General features: G+C 40.3%; 1 protein-coding gene across 3 annotated transcripts in view; it reads left to right on the forward strand.

The window, feature by feature from the left end:
- The window catches only part of ACYP2 (acylphosphatase 2), a 33,044-nt gene extending 19,391 nt beyond the window's left edge, over positions 1-13,653 (forward strand). The window contains exon 5 of one of the 3 annotated variants that reach the window (XR_008966389.1): positions 12,885-12,945. Coding sequence is in view for 2 of the 3 variants with exons in the window: in XM_057382060.1 (XP_057238043.1) it covers positions 11,284-11,443 (160 nt within the window). In the remaining variant the exon portion in view is untranslated. Of the gene's footprint in view, positions 1-11,283; positions 11,459-12,884 lie in introns of those variants that run through there. The other 2 variants (XM_057382060.1, XM_057382070.1) reach the window with 2 other exon arrangements.
- Positions 13,654-20,650: the final 6,997 nt, after the last annotated feature.

Below are 20,650 nucleotides of genomic sequence, written 5' to 3' on the forward strand. Positions count from 1 at the left end.
CTGTGGAGATGAGGAAAGGCCTGGAGCATCTCTCTGCCCAGGAAAGGCTGAGGRAGCTGGGGCTATTCAGCCTTGAGAGGAGCTCCAGCTGAGAGGGGCCCTCAGCCCTGTCTGTGCCTGTCTGCAGGGTGCACTCTGAGAACCCRGGCTCTGCTCTGGGGGCCCAGCAATGGCACCAGAGGGATGGGCAGGAACTGATGCCCAGGAAGTTCCACACAGGAGGCAGAACTTGGTGGAACAGATTGCCTAGAGAGGGGATGGAGTGTCCCTCACTGGAGATATTYCCGAACTGGCTCGGCACAATCCTGTACTGTGTGCTGGGGATGGTGGGACYGAGCCACTGTGGTTCCTTCCCACCTGACCCATTGTGGGATTCTGATTCTGCCGATTTTCATGCACATGGTGTTTGTTTTGAGCATACAACCAGAGTATGTGAAGCTCAGGTGTTGGAGAGTGCTGCTGCTTTGCCTCTAAGTGTGCAGATTTAAACACACTGATCATGTTGATACTTTMTTCTTGCTCTGTCTTTGCCCATTTAATGTTGCTTAAAATAATTTTGTGGGTATCATCTGTCCTGTTTTCTGGGGGAGTAGTTCCTAAGCCAACATTGTGCCAGCCAGAAGCAGAGTACTGGGGACACACAGCTTCAACTTGAGTGCAGTGGCCTGTAGACATGGCAAGGTAGCCTTGATTTGTAAGGGTAGTAAAGAGAGAAAAGTTTGAGACACACAAATATTTATCCACATATAACTGAATGGGAAAGCTGCTCCTTACTCTGAATTGAGTGCTTCCTGCATCCCCTTAGTGTCTCTACTTGGATCTGGTGTTCAGCCAGGTTTTCATCAGAGTTGTGTGGCTGCTGTTTAAAAGTGGCGGTTTTGAGCTGCTTATGGTTCATGTTAAAGCTGCAGCCACAGAATCATTTTTGTCCCCTGTGCTCATGGTAAATGTAATTGTGTTAAAATTATACATGCAGATAAAGGCCTGAATTGTTTATGCATAGTTTTCTGTTCTGGTAATTTGTTCTCCTTAGGGTTCTCCCTGTTTGTGTTCTAATTAATCTTGTAAGGRTTGTAAATGTGTTAGGTGGAATAAAGAGGTTTTATTTTCTGCCCTGTTGCTTCTGGGTTCAGTTAGTTGGTCTTTGCTGGTCACACCAGTGGTACATCAGTTGTATATTTGGCAAAAATGTGACTTTTCCTAATCAATTAGAAAGCTCAAGACTGTCATCCCTTTACCCTTTTGTGGGAGCCATTCARCATTTCTCTTCCATCAGTCCTGTGGGTTTTGGAAAGAACCTGCTCCAGCAATTCAGAGTGCTCGTTCTCCTCTCCAGGTACAGGGAGAGGAGTCAAAATTTCATTGAACTGTCACCTACAATTTGATTAGCTGGGCAAGTTTTTCTGTCTGTGTTTTTRTTCTTTTGCTTCTGCTGCAGAAGCAGGGTAAAGCAGTAGATATTAATATTTAATGAAATATTCTGTATCTCAACCATAATCATGTTGCTTTTTATCGGGAGGTGTCACCCCTTGAGGTTCTTATTGGATTTCATTGTCTGAGAAACTCAGCCCAGATTTCACAAACTCATAGGCTTRATCCTTGAGTTAGTTCTATTACCAGTTTTTTGGGTATATTTGTAAGGGATTGGACTCTTGGTTTAAAAATACTTATAAATTATTCTCCTGAATAGAAAACTATTGTACCGGTTAGGTTTCCTAGATGGTCACTGAACGATGCTTAATACATACCTTGAAGATGAAGGACMCTTAAGAAATGGACTCATCAATGTTTATGAATTTGGGGGCTATGTCTTGCATTATTGGGAAGGTTAAGTTATTAAAAATGTCAAACAATTAAAAATGGGTGGAAATAATGATTGAATCTGAAATGTGGACTTTTATCTATTTGAGGGAGTTGAAAGTTAAGGAAATATCATGGCMTTTAATATATACTGTATCAATATATGGATAAATAAGCAAAATTATATAGAGGAGTGAAGGTTTTTCCTATTATGAAATCGAAGGAGAATGAAGGAATCAGGATTCACATCACAGTAGTAAAAGAGCTGAATTCTGAACTTGTTTCTGTTGTTTCAGTAAGCAAATAAATATGTAGGCAAGCCTGCGACATCGTGTRCTAATAACTCTTGTGCTGTTTGTCCTGTAGCAAAGGAGCAGGAAAGCCAAGTTCCATTTGGGAATTCTGAACTTGTAATGCAGTATTCTGGCTTTATTGGGGCTCTACAGTCTACCCTCAGAATTTCATGCAAGGGCAGGGAAGTACATGATGTTGTTTAATAATTTTTTTGAGTTCTGTGGTCAAATGCCCTTTCCTGCAAAGGAAARTGAGGCAACAGCTGTGTACTGGCTTGGTTATGGCATTATGTGTGTTTAGTGCTTGGAATCAGCATTATAGGTGTTCACTGGCCAATGAATTCCTAGAGGTCCTTGCTGACTGGGTTTTCACATCTGTKGACTTCCCAGTACCAGGATTTCCAGTCTCTTGGAGGAGTTTGGTTTGCAAATAATTGTGTCTGTCCAAGAGGAAATGTGCTCTGGTGATTGGTATCCAACAGTTTGAGGGATAGCTTGTTTTAAAAATGCATGTCTTTGGAACTGGAAATCTGTATGGGGTTGAAAATTTACTGTGACAACTCCACATAGAATATAGATTAGCTTTTTATATATTTTTTTACTTTAGGTATAAATGCAGATTTGCCCTCAGTAAGGATCTATTTAAACAGTAGCAGCAGTTTTGCTACTTCAGATGTCTTTGCACGTGTGTTTGCTAATGAAAATTCCACCAGAATAAGCAAYCACTCATGCCTCCAAACACAGGAAAAGGATTCAGCATGATGTAAGAAATGGGACTGACTTTGCACTTGTATCTTAGTGCTGTGCTGAATGAAATGGCAATTATTCCTGCCTGCTGGGGATATAAAAGATAGAATTATGTTTCTGTGCCTTTGGAAAGACTTCCACTGATTCCTCCTTTTTCTGGTACCCACTCKGAGAGCCTGGAATGTGACTCAAAAAGGTGATGTGCTCTGAGCTCTTTCCTCAACTCTGTTCCATCTGTTTGGTGGTAAAATCTGTCATATCATCGTAAATATTCTTAAAACTCTGTCCTTATCTCAGGGTGGGAATTCCTGGAGGCTTTTAGTGCCTTTATCTGGAGGTAGATCTGTGGTCTAGCCACTCTTTTCATCCCACACATGCTCTGTCCTGAATTTCAATGCAGCTGCTCTAAGGTTCATATTTAACTGATATGATTTATATGGTGTTTGGACTTCTTTTTCTGGACAGCCAGGCAGCTTGTTTTTATAAAAAGCATGATGACATGAASTGTTCTGACATGAATTTTGTGAAATTATTATTTCAGAGCAGCTCCCCCCATCATACATTGCTAATGTTTGAAAGTTTGCATAATTCCTCCTATAAATTATTACTTTTGTTGTTTTGCTTCTAAGGTCTTGATGTTGCCAAAACCTGAAAACTTCTTTTATTCTCTGTGCACTTAGAAATGCTCAAATAAACCATGAGCAAAATAAAAGAGCCTGAGTTTGCCTTTTGAGAGGTTTTATTGTAGGAATGCTTCTGTGTCTTTAATGTGAGAGTTTCAGCTGCCTGCCTTTGGAAATCTTTGTCACTGGAAGCACCAAGAAAATTAAGGTTTATTTTGAAATTAGTTGAGGGGTTCTTAAAAATACTTGGGCATAAATGTCAGTAAAATGAGCCACTAGTGAAATTTGTCGTTTCTAAGGATTTTTTTTGTAGTTCTCAATTCGCATCCCAACCTGTGTAGCTCTGCAGTAGCTAGTCTTCATGGGAAAGCCATCAGGAGCAGGTCTCTCCAGTCAGAAAGAAACTTCAAAGGAGGGGGAAGGGAAAGAAGGAAAATGGCATAAATTACAGAAAACAAATGAGCTGTATGATACTTCTTGACAGCCCCCGAAGCTTGAAGGAAAAATGGAAAAACCAGGAAGATGGAATTTAGGAGCTCTTATGCTTTGCCAATAATTCTCTTCTTACCAAGCATCTCACAAAATACCAAAATCTGCTGTATATTTAGGAATTAGAGGCATGAACAACATAAAATAAAAATTTGTGCAGAACAAAGTTTTTATAAATAGTTATTAACAAGACTTATTTGGGAATACTTAAATAGCATAAAACAATTGTCTTCCAAAAGTGTTTTCTTTTGCTTTTGATATTTCTTTCTTGCAAGCAGTAGTAGTTCTTAGTTTAAATTTGGTGAAAACAGACATCAGTTCTATCCTCCTGTCCCCAGTAAATGTTTCTGATGACTTTAGTAGAAATTAGATGATGTCTTTAGTATAATTTGCTTTTATTCTGATTTTTTGAAGTCTGAAGCGAAGCTCTYAGTAGCAAAATAATGTATGGCTGAAGGGCAGATTTGAAGTGAGCAGGAAGATGTCCAAAYCCATGGGAAGGGTATGTGGAAAGATGAAGCCAATTACCCTCAATAATAATAAAAATATCAATCTGGTTTGCTTTCTGTAAGTGGTAACTTCAAGTAGGAAGTACCAGAATTGCTTTGAGAAGGTKGTAGTTTGGGATTTCCAGTCTGGGTTCATTTTATCAGAAAAAWTATTCAAAGAAATCTTTCTTGATTCATTTGTTTTATTACTATTGCAAGTAACCGGGAGAATGTTTTTCAGTAAATACTGTGAAAATGAGATTTAATAAACATGATGTAGTACAACACCGAACAGCAAGAACACGTAGCAGATCTCATTTCAGTAAGTATTAAAAGCCTTGTTTAACAATTTTTTTACACAAAGAAACATTGAACTGGGATACTTCTTCATGCTCTGATGGCCTCCTTAAATAGCTGGGAGCTTTGTGTTTATTTTTCCTCAGTGAGTATATCCATACTGACAGTCTGTGGACCCCAGGATGGGCTTTGCCCTTGGCATGCTGTGGTGAAAAAGTCTCTTTTCTGTCGAATTTTTTAATATTAATAGAAAGTATAAAGCCCAACAACTAGAGATGCTACAATGTAGACTTGTAGGAAATCAAGTAGCCTTGGTTGAGTTATAGTTGGTTCTCTTATTTGGTGTCTGAGCTGAGCTATSCAGCATCCCTCCTGTTTGAGTGGTTTGGGATCAGGCTTGAAGGGCTTTGTTAGGGTGAGGTATTTAATACCTCCCTGCAAAGAAAGGATTGCTTCATGGCACTTGGAAAGGGAAGGGAAAAACAAAATTGAGATTAGATCTGTCAGAAGTGGTATTTTGGATATGTGTGAAGTCATAAGAAAAACATCATAAATAAGCAATATGTTGCCAAGAATGAGAATTATTTTCTTGCTGTAAGTGAAATACAATTCCTAGGGATGTGACMGTATAGAAAGGGGTGGTTGCTCCCATAATGTCCCTGAGGGACAGCCTGGCACATCCCACCCTGGAGCCCCTCCTGCCTCAGGCTGTTGTGTCTGGAGCTTTACCTCGAGGCAGACCAGACAGCAAATCTTGGGGAAGGTRTATGATGGAAACAATAAATAATACATATTTTAGTCCTTGCTAACAAAGGGGCTCTGCTTTCCAGGGAATATTGCRTGTGCATCCTGTGTGTGACAGGTGCAGTGTTCCCTGCCTTGCAAACACACACTGCTGGATGCTCTGTGCTCTGGTGTGCTGGAAACCACAAGAAGCTCTTGTCAAGTAAAGAGCAGAATCCCTGCAACATCCTTATGTTAATCTTTTGCTTCCTCCTTATTGGAGCTGTATCTGTAATACCAAAAAAATAGAGCATTATGAAAATAAGCCTTGATAAAGCTCAAATTTTCTCAGCTTATAAAATTTAAGCAGACTATTAGCTAGTGGAATCYACTTGGTGTTTTCCTGAACACTTATGCTCTCTAATATTACATATTTTAAACATTTTCTTGTTGCTCTTATATTCTGAAATGTCTACTGTGTTATATCACAGTTGCTTTAAAAAAACAGTCGGAGATTGGAGGTTAAAAGGAGGGGTGTAACTGCTTCCTTGGAAAGTGTGCAATTTAAATTAACAAATTAGATCACATAGTGTAAAATCGGGGGAAAAAATAGAGCTGAGCTGGCTGGATGCTTGACAAAAAAAAACCTCAAAACTCTTTTGCAAGCTAAGGATAAAAAGGAACCCAAAGTTCTTAGTTGTAAGCCAACCTTGTTAGCTTGTGAAATATTCCAGCAGAGGCATTCTAGGACTAGGGAAATTTATGTACAGCCACTGCAACACTGAAGATGTTAAATATTGGCCCTCAGACTTGCTGAGAGCTCTACAGTAGGATGGTTTAAAAGTGGTGATGCTTCCCTTTAAGGCCTTCGTAATTGGAAATGGCAGCTTCTCAGTGAGCCAAACTTTTTTTTTTTTTTCCCAGTCTTTTAACTATCCAAAGAGATTTGTAAAGTCAGGGAGACTTTTGAGGGAAATAGCTTGAAGGAATTCACTCTGGTTTGGCTTGGAATGATTTTTAGTTCCTTCATAATAAATTATTCTTCAGTCTAAGTGTCTCCTCCGAGGAGATGCAGTGAGTGTGGAACTGTGGGTGTTGTTCCTCGTGGCTTTTGTGTCAGCTGAGCCTTGGGACTGGAGAACAGGGAAGTGTTGTCTTTCAAATTCCTGACTGTGTTGGTCAGCTGGACTTGTGGCACTGAATTTCTGCCAGGCTGTGTAAGGACACAGACTTGAAGTAAAGCTGAATTGGTCAAGTGTGATGATTCATTATTGCTCTGAAATGGCCAAGGCAAGGGTTTAATTAACATTTTGAGTTGATGATCAGAGGCTGAAGTCCTTTCCTCCTTGTTCAGTCTTACGTGGGTGATGGCTGCTGAGCTTTAGAAGGAGCTTTTCTTTTGTTGGTACCCCAACAGCAACAATGCCTCTTCATTTAAACTTCCTGTGGCCTTGGATTTAATAGATGTGGAATGGGAGAGAACCTTGAGTGGCATTCCGTGCAGTGAGTGRGGTTAGCCAAAATTCCCAGTCAGCCTGGGGAGCCAACTGTCCCTGTAGGGGCAGACAGATTCCAGGGAGAAAATACAATGGGCCTTTTGGCTGCTGCTGGTTTCCTGGGATGTTTACTGCTCTGGGAGACAGGACACAAGTTTAACTGGAAATTCCCTTTGTCTCCTACTTTTCTGTAGGTCAGTGTGGACATAAAAGCTTTGTTTGATTTACTGGAATGACTGAATTTGGGTTTACTTTTCACTCACTTCTTTACTTTGGAACAAATGACCGCAGTGTTGCTGAGATTGTTCTGATAAGATCTCTGAATGGAGCCAAAAGTGACTTGCCTAACATGGCCTAAACAAAGAGGTATGCTGATAAGTTTTAATAAAAATAYACTTATGATCTCATGTTGAAATGATTAAATCCTCCTTGAAGGTTACCAAGATGATTAACAGGAAGATGCACAACAGATCTTGGCATTGTGTATGATAAAAACAAAACAACTTCAGGCTTGATTCCTCTCATTATGGGATAATTCCTCCTCTTTAGAGTAATTGATGAGGACGTTTTACATAGATCAGATACCAGGGTCAGAGTAAATTTGAGGTACATGGAGCCAAATTCTCTGCTAGTGCAARCTAGCCATGATCACTTTTACATTAAAAAAGCCTTGCCAATACTGTACAGAATGTGATGATTAACACATAAGTCACTTTTCTCAAGTTTATACATAGAAATGCATCACCAAAATGTGTATCTGAGGCTTACTCAGGGCTGTGTCCCACAATATCTGTAATATCTCCGATTCTGTTAATCTGCTCTTGCTGCTGACATCCTTTCCAATATACCTCGAGGAAAAGCTCRTCATGGATTCCCAAGGGAAATGCTGGCCCTGAGTGCAGCAGGGAAGGAAGAAATATAAACAAATTAACAACATTCATCTGACAGCTGTGTTTAAAAACAGAGTCAAACACCAGTTTTGATTAACTACCTTTCTCCCCTTCCTAAAACACTTCCAGACCTTGTGTTAAATACCCGATGGGCCGAGGCATTCCTGCTGTTGGGATGCACGGMTCAGCCAGGCTCCCACACACCTCCAGGCTGCAGCTCTATTCTGGGCCACTGTGCCCACGCCTCAGCAGGTTGTTTCATTTCCAGCCCACCCACTGGTTGGTCTGTATCCTTCAATCCTGCTGCTTTTGCTTCCTTGCTTGAATCCTCTGGAGTAACCACTCATTTGGCTTGGATGTGGTGGGCTTCTATGGGGCCATCCTAATAAAAGGGTTAAAATTCCCCTCCCTTGCACTTTGCCTTGTTCTTAAATCCCAGTGTTTCCAGCACACTTTTTTTGCCAGGGCTCTTAATTTTCCTGGTACTTTTTTCACAGCAAGAAACCCTATAAATTTTCTTTACAGTTTCCTGTATTCCTGGCAGGAGGAGCAGAGGTGTAGGGACAATGAGAATGGCTCTGCGGTAAGCTGAGGAGGGAAAGGTGGGAAATGTCTTTATACAGGCTGCTAGAGGAATTTTGGGTTTATAAAAGCAAAGCGTTTTGAGTAAATGTTCCTGGTCCTAAAGATTACAGAGCAAAAGTTGAAAACCATGGCTGAAGTTCTTCCCAAGGGCTCAGAAGCAAGACAACCATGAGAGAGAATTCTACATTTCTTCAGCAAATATGGAAATTTCAGTATTTATGAAGATTGGATGGTGCTATTGCAAAAGGCAACAGTATTTTGGAGGGATTTTATAAATATTTGCAAGCCTGCTCTATATGCTGTTACAGATGTAAATATAATCTTTAGAAAGCAACATTTTCTGCAGGATTTTATCCTAAACAAAGGGAAATAAAGTGTAAATAAGCCAGCGCTATTATTTTCTCTCCCTCTAAATAAAAGCACAGGTTTCTCCTGTTCCACTTAAGTGACACTGTGCTTGAGGTGAAGAGAGAGGAATATATTCCTAACCTGTGCCTCATGTATTAGTGCTGGAGGGCATTTCCAGGTCCTTTCCCAGCAATGTGGACTGTCAGTTTCTCCAATATCTGGGTAAAAGTTTGGCTGTTTGCATACAAAAAAAATGAACTACTGCAGAAGTAGTTTTTATATTGTAGAGAAATTATTTCAGAGAATAATGCCAAGTAAGCTGTTTATTGTAGAGAGATCTGTTTTATAGCATAAATCAGAGTTCAAAAATAAATATTATTCAGGAAATCAGAAAGATACTCTGTTTTAGTATTCCAAGCACAGTCGGGTTTAGGGCTGTGCCACTATTATTAATTATTATTGTTATTATTAATAATGGCACTTAATGCCATGGTTTAGTTGACAAGATGGTGTTTGGTCAAAGGTTGGAYTTGATCTGGGAGGTGTYTTCCARCCTTGGATTCTGTGATTATCCTGTGTTACAGGGATAAAGTTCCTTAAATAACATTTCCAGGTAGCTCTCCACGTTTGAGCTGGATCAGACTCCATTCTGCCAAGTTAACAGGTAGGGGAGTTTTCCTGCCTGGAATACTGTGCACAGCCAGGCTCTAAATTGGGATGGTGCAGACCCAGGTCTTTGAATGTTGTTTTCCAAGAACGTATGGAATGCAAGGGCTCTGTTGCCTGGGTGACAAGGCAGTGTCTCTTAGCAAGGTTTGTTTCAGATAATGAAATCGGAGATGGGAAAGAGTGACAGATCCAGTTGTTTTTAGCTCTTAGGAGTATCCCCCATGAACATGGGGATAGGGAAGCTGTGTGGGAAGCTCCTGGGAAGCTGTTCCAGGAGCACTGGCTTCTCTCTTGGACAGGAAGATTGTGTAACTCAGAAATCCATGGTTATCCACCACTCAGTGGGATCAGAGCAGGGCTAAGAGTGACATCATGGACAYGCAGTGCTTGAGTTGGAGAGGAACTGTTTACAAGGGAATGGAGTGGCATAGGGGAATGGCTTCAAATGGTCAGAGGGCAGTATTAGATGGGATATTGGGATGAATTTTTTCCTGGTGAGAGAGGTGAGGTCCTGGAACAGGTTGCCCAGAGAAGTWGTGGATGCCCCATCCCTGCTAGTGTCCAAGGTTAGGTTGCTCCAAGCCCCTGGGAGCAACCACCTGGGATAGTGGAAGGTGTCCCTGCCCATGGCAGAGGGTAGGACYGGATGAGCTTGAAGGTCCTTCCCAACCCAAACTATTCCATGAAATAAAATATGGTTGGAAATGGCTATTTGGAGATTAGCTCTTGTCCTGGACTTACTGGAACAGTCACTCTAGGAATAAGTTCTTCAAAACAAGAGTGAGTGGTGTCCTCGTTTGCTTCAGACGAGCGAGGGGGAGGAAGACTTTGCACTCGTGAGGAGAAGTGGGAAGGAGCAGTGAATTTTAACGTGGATGCTATAAATGACAAGCTCAAACTCCAAATGCAAGTAATTGTAGCTCATCTCTGCACACATGRAGAGATCTGAGCATGGGAATTGARAAGGCTGAGTGAAGCAAGAGGAGGGGACTGAACCTCTTCTTCTGTTGATCTGGATCCTCATAAGTTAAAACCATTTTTAAAAATACTCCTGTTAGTGATAAGATTGGAGAKGACATTTAACTTCTAGGAAATAGTGATTTCTTGCTTTCTTAGCTTGTAAAAAATATGCTTCCTTGTAATGCTGGTGTCTGGGCTGTCACTTGAGCAGAGAGAGGGAGAGGGGTGAAGAAAGTCCCCCCAACACAGRGTTGAGCCCCAAAATCATGCAATTCCCAGGTATTGCCTGCTCCCCTCCCCCTTGCATTAAATAAGGAGTAAAACATACACATCCTTTAGAGTTTCCATGGAGCTCAGTTGCTCTAGTTGGATTTTCATCATTTGTGCTTCATCCTTATTCGTGTGAGAGTATGTGGAGCTGAGAATGGATCTTTGCTGTGGTCAGGGGTTTGTAGTTATTTCTTCACCTTGCAGAACTTGGGAGTTGGAAGCACCCAGGGATAAATTCTTGTTGTGAAGGCTGGACAAGGAATATGTTCCTTTTGGTTTTGTCCAAGATAAGCTCACCTTCAAAGTGGCCCAGAGAAGTTGTGGCTGCCCCATCCCTGCTAGTGTCCAAGGTTAGGTTGCTCCAAGCCCCTGGGAGCAACTACCTGGGATAGTGGAAGGTGTCCCTGCCCATGGCAGAGGGTAGGACTGGATGAGCTTGAAGGTCCCTCCCAACCCAAACTATTCCATGAAATAAAATATGGTTGGAAATGGCTATTTGGAGATTAGCTTTTGTCCAACATAAGCTCACCTTCAAAATGGGAAGAAAAAAGAAAATAGTGAACAACAGATCACATTACTTAAGAAGCAATATCTACTATTTTTAGGAGATTAATTCAGTATTTCAAATACAATCTTCTCACTCAAGGACATCCAACTTCATTAGAGACTTTTGTGGTAAATAAACAAGGACCTTTTTCAGATTTTTTTTCTGAATATGGAGCAAAATGGACTGGTCTGCCCTTTAGGCTTGTTTCCTTCTGTTGAAATATCCTGTCTGCCTTGAGGATTCTAACACAAAATGGGAAGTTGTGTTCTCCTATTCCGCTCTTGGACTCCTCTTCCTGTGTTATATTCCTTACTGGAAAGGCTTCATCTAAACAGATGGGAAGGGAGGTTATTCACAACATGCAAAGAACAAGAGGTRTGAAGAAGGGTAAACATCTGACAGATATTTGAATTTCTCTATGCTAAAATAGGGCAAGTCACGCTTGGAACATGAGATACCTGGGTCTGGTTGCTGTTTTGTAGAAAGTTTTTGCTGTAGAGCCTCTATTTAAATGTTCACACTGAATGCAAGTTTGTAGCTGTCTGCCAGTGATGAGACCAATCTGTGAGGGATTAACATGATTTATGGGGAAATTATTTGTCTCTGGTAACCAGTGAAGCCACTTGAGATGTTTTGCAGTGTTTTCTGGTGTCAGGARTTGTTTTTTTTTWWAAAAATCATGCRTCTAGGGTCTCTAGCAAGGTGTGTTTCTGTATCTCAGATGTGATACACTGATTCACTGGATCGAGGTAAGCAATTTCTGAGCATGATTCTCACTATAAAGATATCAAAACTACATTTCACTGCAAGAATATTGCAGTTTATAGTACTCAGGGTGATTCTGYAAAGGATTAATTAGCATAACTCTTAATGAGACAACTTCTATTGTCTTCAAATCAGAATTTAAGTGAATATTTTTAAGACTAGTCTGTACCAATTAATAAAAATTATTTATGTGGGGACGTATTTCTCCTTCAGTATGGTACAACAAAATGCTTTCTCTTTTCTACTTCTGAGAGTTTAGTACRACCAAAAATACTAACCAAGTATTTTTTGTAACTAAACCTCTCTGTAAGCACTCACCTGCTGCATTTCCAGTGTWTGGATATCCAGTTATCCAATATAGCATTCAGTATTTATTACAAATCAGTATTGCTTTGATGTAATTATTGTCTTTTTGCTGGTTTTGAACTCAGTCCCTTCCGGGGGACTGACTTCCTCAGTTTCCATTCTTTTACATGTCAGCAAGGGGCAAACTTTTGGAGTTCTGTTTTCCTGTCACTTTTCAGTTATCAGTGGTTTGTAGATCCTTGATAAAAGCACWATATTGAATCTTTAAAGGTAATTATACCTATTGGAATGCTATTAATAGTGTTTAGAAGGGATCATTGCAGTAAATCTGCTTTAGCCTTTTTGTCAGCTGTGTTTTTTATATAATATTGTGTAATACCCCTGCAAACACTGCTACCTTTAAATAGTTTGGTTTGCTTTTAAAAGACAAAGGGAGGGAAGACAGAAAAGGACAAATCTGGGTAATTTCCTTATTGAAAGATGTTTTTTGTGGCTCTTAAAAAAGTAAAAGTGAATGAAGACATGACAGAGAATAACCCCCACATGTGCAGTTCCTTATCTGCTAACCCTCTCTTATTTTTCCTGCAGGAAATCCTGGCTGAGCAAAGTTGGAAGCCCAAGTTCTCGCATCGATAAAACAGATTTTTCTAATGAAAAGGARATTTCCAAGCTTGACTTCTCAGAATTCAACACTAGATACTAGCAGGAAGGAACCTCACTAAGCAAAAAACTCTGACATTTCTGCTGCATGATGTTTTCTGTGCCTCCATCAAATGTCACAAGAGCATTTGGATGCTTTCTGTCCTAGGGATAAACATTAATGCTCCCTGTTCTCACCAAGTAAGAATTCCTGGTTTCTGTGTTAGACATCTTACACCATGAATGTCAACATTWAGTATCTAAAATGCCAATCTCTAATTTATTGCAGCATTGAAAGACAGATAAAATCTTAGATGTGCTTGTGGTTATTTGTGCACAATGAGATTTGTTACATACAGCCAGATGGTACCTAATCTTTACACTGTGAGTCATGTTTTAGATGCAAAATAATAATACATTTAAGTTCTACTGTTGGCAAAAAAAAATAACTCTAGAACTGAGAACACTGAGAGTTCTATGTAACAATTCTGTTACAGACCAGGCTCTTTGTGATTATTAATTAAGTTGTAGTGGTAATTTAAAATAAATATATGTTGTGACAAACTGGGATTGTATAACCAGGTCTGATTTCAAATTCTCCATAATATTTCAGATAAATCTTGTTCCACGGTGATGAAACATACGGCCTCTCACCCTGATTTTTCTTTGTTTTCCTGTAACTTATGTCTATTCTGATTATAAAAGATTTTTAAATCTCTTTGCTTTCTTGGTATTCTTACTAAAATGGACGATTTCAGTGATTTTCCTTACGAATGTGTATTTGCTCCTGAGTTCAGACTGTGTGGTGGAACCTGCACCCTCATCCATCATCTGAAGTCCATGCAAGTCCTGAGCCATGTGTTTRTGATAAATCCTGGATAAGTCTGATCCATTGTGGATCCAGTTCCCATAWCCAGCACTCTCTCCACAGTCACCTTGGAGTCAGTCAGGGCTGGATTAGACCCATACCCTCACTCCTGCAGTGCTTGTGGTTTGGGATTAGAACATTCCAGGAGACTTCATGAGGATACTAAAGCTGGTGTTCCCACTGTCTTCTCTGTCCTCCTTCATGGGATAGGTGGTGTCAGTTTGGGCAGCTATACCAAATCTGCTGTTCTTGGTTTGAAACTGAAGAAAGACATTTCCTAACTTAAGCACTGCCCCTCTTCATCAGTGCAAGGTGTGCTTAGAAAGGTATTTTTGCTCCCCACTAGATAGRTTTGCTTTGGGCCTTTGCATTACGCAGTAAAATCTCCTTTCTAGGATTTGCAGRAGCTACTTATGAATTGTTCTGTGATTATACACAAACCTCCATTGTTGAAGTCGTGGTCAATAGCTCTTGTTCATCTCATGGTAAATGGCAGACTTCAGCTGTAGTGGAAGCTCAGTAGCTTTTCCATCCTCCTGGAAAACTGTATCCTGCCCAATAAAAGTAGTTTACATTTTCCTTGGAGCTACCTRGCAGAAAATACCCCTTTGTTCAAAGATTTTCCAGCCAAGTGTTCTGCTCATATTTTGACCAATAAGGAGAGAGGGAAGGCAGAAAACAAAGGGAACATTGGATAGGGAGGAAGAGCTGCCAAAAATTGTTTTGATGTGTCCCAGGGATGGAGCTGGGTGCTCACAAGGACTTGGRAATTTTACCCCAACTCCCCTAGAAAGGTGAGGCTTGAGTAGAGGGAAGCAGCCATTTAAAGTGCTCACTTTTTTTGGGAGAAAATATTAATAGAGAGCAATTTTCTGTGCTGCAAGACATATGTGGCTGTGCTCCTGCAACTAGTGGAGCCTTGGCTGGCACTTTGGGCATTAATCTTCTCATTTTATTTAATCCTCAGATTTTGGTAAAGTRTCCTGATTCCAAAGCCATCCCATTTGTGGAAGGACAGTGTGTTCAGAACAGCAGAGCAGTCTCTAGATTTAATGAGAACATCATTGGTTTTGAGGAGCCAAAGAATCCCAATGGTAAGATAGAAGAAAAGCAAAAATGGTTGGATAATTAGACATCAAAACTGAGCTGAGACCTATTTCCTTTTCTACTCCTAATACCACTTAGTTATGACTGTAGTGACTCCTTAATTTTATTTCTTCAAAATGTAATGCAGCAAGAATGAATGATGTATAGGCCAGCTTCATTCTTGTAAGGAAATAGTTTCCACTAAATATTTTCTATTTAAATAGAAATGGTTTCTATCTATAGTTTATATTCTGTTTTCCTAATAGTTTCTATATTAAAAGGGTTGAGACTTGGAAATAAATAGGGGGAACAGACTTCCACATTATTATTTGTGAATTTTGGACAATGCTGACTTTCTTGAGGGGAAAATGTTGTGCCTGACTTGCATTCTACTAAAATATAAGAAAATTCAGGCCAGTGTTAATTAAAATCAGTTTAACTCCTAAAAGGCAGGCATTTCAGAAATTTGTGGGTTTATTTATATTTGATTAAAGAATTTTAAAACAAACCTTCCCAAAGCCATGAGGAGGAGAGTTTTGTGCCTCATCAGGAATGATGTAACCTTGCAGAACAGGGATGTTCTGCTGGACCTGCTCATTCTTGGTCTTTGTGTAGAGAAAAGCATGGTGGCATCTCCTGCCACACTTTCTCTTAGGTGACACCAATCTGTCACTTTTGATTTTCTTGATGTCCTCTGGAGCTGCCTTGCTTGGCTTGCTTTCTTCTTAGAAAACTGGGCATGTTTGCTGCTGGAATCCTCTTACTAGACAGAGCGAACTGGATTAGTCACTTGAGCTTCCTGATTAATGCATGGCTCTGTGCTGCTGCAAGCACTCTGATGTGAAGAAAATGCTGCAGTGAGGGATGAGGGCAAACACTGCTCTGTGCTCTCATTTATTTTTTAGAGTCTGTTTAGACAATAGCAATGCCATAAATTGGGATTTCTGTAGTATCMTTCTTTCTTCAAGGCTCCTCACGGTCTGTTGTGTAGTGGGTAGAAGTATTAGGATTAAAGCAAGGTTATTTCTGCCTCTGTAGGGACTTAAAATAACTAAACTTGTTCCAATTCATTTGATATTAAAACTGGCATAATTGAATAAAAAGTCCTGACATGGAAGATCAAAGGAGGAACAACTTCACTTTTGGTTCAAAGGGCTGCAAGAGTGGATTGGAAGGTTATACCAATCAAAATTCCAGWATTATTTCAGTAATTAGGAGGAGACTAGTTGTCTTGCACAATTAGATGGTATTACTGTAAAACTTCATATACAGAAGTGCAAATATAAATATTTAGAAGTAGTTTCTGATGAATCACTTCAAAAATCAGTTGTAAGATGAAGTTGTCTTTACCCCAGMAGTGATGAGTTACTTCAACTTTTGAAGTGAGTTACTTCACAACTTCTCAGAGTGTAATCCCTCTGAACAGCACTAATGGGAAGTTTTTGGCCCAAAATCGAAAAGTCCAGCTTCATTTCTGACAAAAGACACTTTGGGCTCTTCCATAAGTGTAATAACTCCTTGGTGTTAGGAATTAATGCCTGTGATTCCAGCAGTTTGGAAATGGGGATATCTTGTAACATTTCYTCCTGCATTTGTGGTGTTCTAAAAGTGAGTAGTAAGCTCTAAGCCMTGTTTTTCTTTCATAGATTGATCAGTATCAAGAATAAATTTTGCCCATCATAACCTTGRTGTGTGCTCCAGAAAAAAGGGGCAATGCCCTTGTGCATTTTTGGGAGCAATTCTTTCCTGGATCTGACAGCCTGAATTATAGGAATACCCAGCATCCCAGGGKTTCCCCRCWAGCTGAAAGGTAACCTGGCCTTCCSTTGGATTTGGCAGGGAGGTWACAAAATAAACAATGGAGAGACACAAGTTCTGTGCTGCAGGCACTGACTTATGTTCCATTGGAATGCTGCCATGGACTAGTGGGAACAGTAATTGGTCATGCAACCAAGGAAATGCATTATTAATGGGACARTGTTTGAGCAGGGGGAGATAAGATAAAGACTGAGTTACTTTCTTGATGCTGGTCTTGTTTATTCCCAATTACAGAGGAATCACTGTGGCTTCAGGAACATCATAAAAGCCAGAAMTTTATTGCATGGAGTTCAGCACTTGAAACCATGCCAGGTACTCAGTATCCCAAGCAAGCCAGTAATTCCCAATTTGTATTTACAGAGTTGTTCTGCAAAGGGTGGGAGCAGAGAGAAGTGGATACATGGAACTCTTCAAAGCCTTAATAGTAATAATACAATTARCAGTATAAWTCTAATGCAGGCATAGGGRTGGTAAATAGAGCAGGAAGAGTGARGGGACAGCAGTTTTAAGAATATCAACATGAAGAAATTTACTTGTAGTTGTTTATTTGGARCTGCAGAAAAAGACACCACTGGAAATGAGTTGTGGGGTGGGCAGCATCAAGAGAAAATGGGGTGGCTGGGGAAGAGGGCCTTGGTGGAAGAGGATCTGAAAATGCATTCAGAAGCAAAAGCTCAGGAGATGTTTGGAGCGTGAGAAGAGAGGCCAGTGGTTTATCAACTGATAAAAGAATGGTCAGTTTAGGTGGCAGCACTTGGGTGCGGTGGGCAGATCACAGCAGGGGATGTTTGAGATTTGCTGTGAGTCTTGTTCAGCTGTTGCTGATGTTTTGTATTTTCTCCCTGTTTAAAAACAACCAACCTCAAACTTTTCTTAAATGTACATTCCTGAACTCTACAACTGTTGTACTGCTGTGAATTCTGCTTGCTTGGGAGAGAAATCTCAGTACCAGGTAGGAAAACACCACTGAATTGTRTGAGGGGCTCTAACAGTAACATCTCTTCCCAGAAATAACTGTCTGCTGTCAGGAAACAGGCAGACAAAAAATTTGCAGACCAAGTTAAAACTCATTAATGACCCACAATATAACTCGGAGAGAAAAAAAAACCTGTGCAGTTATCTAAGTTCGCTGACACTTTGGAAACAAAATGATGACTAAATAGTAATGTGTGCTCCAAAGAATGAGTGATATACCAAGATGAATAGGATTTAGGCACTATTTGTCACAGTTAAGCCGTAGCCTGAATACCATAATGCTGATTCCTTAAATTCATTATGCAGCCAGTATAATCTAGCAGGCARCAATGTGCCTGTGAGAAGGAAGAAACTATTTCCATTGTTTTAAACTGAACTRTGAGCACAGAGTGATTGACAAGATTGGACTTTGTCTTATTTCTAAGATACCACCCCAACATTTGTAACAACACTTGTGTGAAGCAAAGTGTTAAACCCACTGAGTTCCTACATTTTGCTGTTTAAAGTAGTAATCATAGTGTATTTATCTGATGGATACAGAGGGATATCATTCCATACATGTAAGAAGTGTGGGTGATGCTTCCATCATCCCTGTTTAAAGATGACAGTGTGGGGGTGTTTCCAGCTTCTGTTTATGTGACTGGGATTTATTTGTCCTGTGGAATAAATAATAATTATTTTTTCTGGTGCTAATACCCCTGAGGTTCCTGAGAGCAGCCTCACAGCACTGCACACAATTATTTGTAGAAATTAYCACTAAACTAATGCACTTGAAACAAGGATTCAGAAAAGAAAATAGATCTCCTTGCTGCCTGACCCAGCCATAAATTTCACTCTTTGGGTGGCAGGAAATGTGGCACTCCTGAGCAGTCCTTCARTGGGAATTCTGTAATATTTTGGGAAAAGACAGAAATAGCCACAACTTCTGAAATTTTTGGCTTAGTCAAGGTATGTTTGAAACTCACCCAATGTTCTGAATGAAATAAGGGAATTGTTCTGGAAACACTGAGATAACGCTTGCTGGTTGCTTTTTTTTTGAGTTTTCAGATAGCATTCCGGAAGTGTAAGGAATGAAAGCACATGGGAAAGCTGAGAGATTTATTTTGTTTAGTGTCTTTTTTTTTTTTAAGCCACAGCCAGGACTTATTTGCATTTTTTAAAACCTGTCTGTGGGGAAATGGAGCCACTAAAAGCTCCAGTGGCTGTGATGAGGCTGTGATAATTAACATGGTTTGATGTGCTTGATGCCTTGAAGCAAATCACTATAGAATTCCTGGTGCTGGTTCCTGGGGGAAAGGCTGGGATACATTAAGTGGCTTTATAAGAAAGCCCTTGGGTTTTTCAAGTGGTGTAAAGGAGACAGTTTGCAGCCATCCAGTTACAAATGCCACAGAATTATCTATTCTGAAGAACCTTAGCAACACTGTGGTAGCTTTGCTGCCCTCACTACAAAGCAGAAGAGTAAAAATGGACTTTGTGCTGCYGCAAGCCAGGAGGAATTAACTTCTGGAGAGGAGTAGGAGGCAGGTTTCACCTTAGATGCTTGTATTCACTGAAATAAAAGATGAGATGGCAGCTCTAAATTATTTAGCATCAAACAATTGATGCATCTAATAAGAGAAGCAAGGGGAAATACCCTCTGAATTTTAAATATCTAGTTGAGAGAGCAAACCAAATAACCGCAAATCCAAGGCTTGCAGCYGTGAGAGAAATACTTGAGAGAACAACCTATTCACAGTGACCTGAAGCAACCACTAAACTAATGCAYTTGAAACAAGGATTGAGGAAAGAAAATTAATCTCTGCTGCCTAGAGAATGGGGGGAGAAGGGGGATCTTTACCTCTTTGGTTCCAGATTTTTTGGCTGGATTAGTATGTGTAATACCTGCTGCTCAATGGGCAAGGGCTGTTTGGTTGTGCTTCTCTAAATCACAATTGTTATAGAAAATGTAGCTTTTGATGAGACAAATCCTACCAATTCCCTGCTTCACACTTCCCCACTAATTTATTTTTCCTCAAACATCTTTTCTCATGTTTTGCACAGCTGAGCTGCACTCCATCTGTTTGTGACAGAGATGTTTATTCTTAGTCCAAGATGGAATCTCAGACTCCTGTTTCCTGGTTACCATTTTCCTTTACCCAAGAGCTGGAGATTTGGATGTATGATATTGACAACCTAAAATTTCAAGTGGAGCAGCCTTAAAAATTGAAGCCCTTTAAAGAGCTCTCAATGTCCTTTGAAAACTGCAGTGTGAAATGTAGGGACTGTTTGCCGGCTTTTCCACACTAAGCTGCTTCCATTTTTTTTTTCCGGTCCTTTGCTTCAGATTAGGGTTGTCATATCCCACTGGCCAATTCCAAGACACTCCTTTCTCTCCAGTCTTTTTTAGTCCCCTTGAGTCTGAGGTCAGCTGGAGTTTTATAGCCTACRAACTCCCAGAAACCTCTGTCGCTCTGCTCCATCCCTTTGGGATTTTGCCTTTCCATTTTATTTCAGGCTTTCAACACTGATCCATTTCCCTGCATAAAGCTAAGCCAGGAACAACCTCATATTCCCCCTGCTCCTTGCATTCCTCCAGCTATTCCATTTTAGGTGATAGTGATCACTAATGGCTCCTGTTTGTGCTGGACTCAGTCTCCCTCGGAAGTCCGGCCTCACCAGCCACACTCCATTGGATCCTTGGGGGTGATCCTTCCTGACAGCGTAACCCCACTGGGGATTGCATTAGCCAGGCATGCAGAAAAGAGAAAGTGCCTGTCTAGTGTAATAAAATAAACACACAAGGGGAAAAATTGCCAGCCAGGGGTAGGGCTGGGGCTGTCAATGTTCTTCAAAAACCCTCCCCTATGGAAGTATAGTMATATACTCTCTGATTTCCTCAAATCTTTCAGCTTTTCCATAAAGCTTGTGGGTTTTTGTCTGGTAGGTATCCAGTTTTTTCTTTCATCTGTTCAAWTTTTATCAGCTC

Source organism: Malurus melanocephalus, unplaced genomic scaffold (genome assembly GCF_030028575.1).
Source record: "Malurus melanocephalus ecotype Western Australia unplaced genomic scaffold, MMel_1.1 scaffold_13, whole genome shotgun sequence".
Lineage (NCBI taxonomy): Eukaryota > Metazoa > Chordata > Aves > Passeriformes > Maluridae > Malurus > Malurus melanocephalus.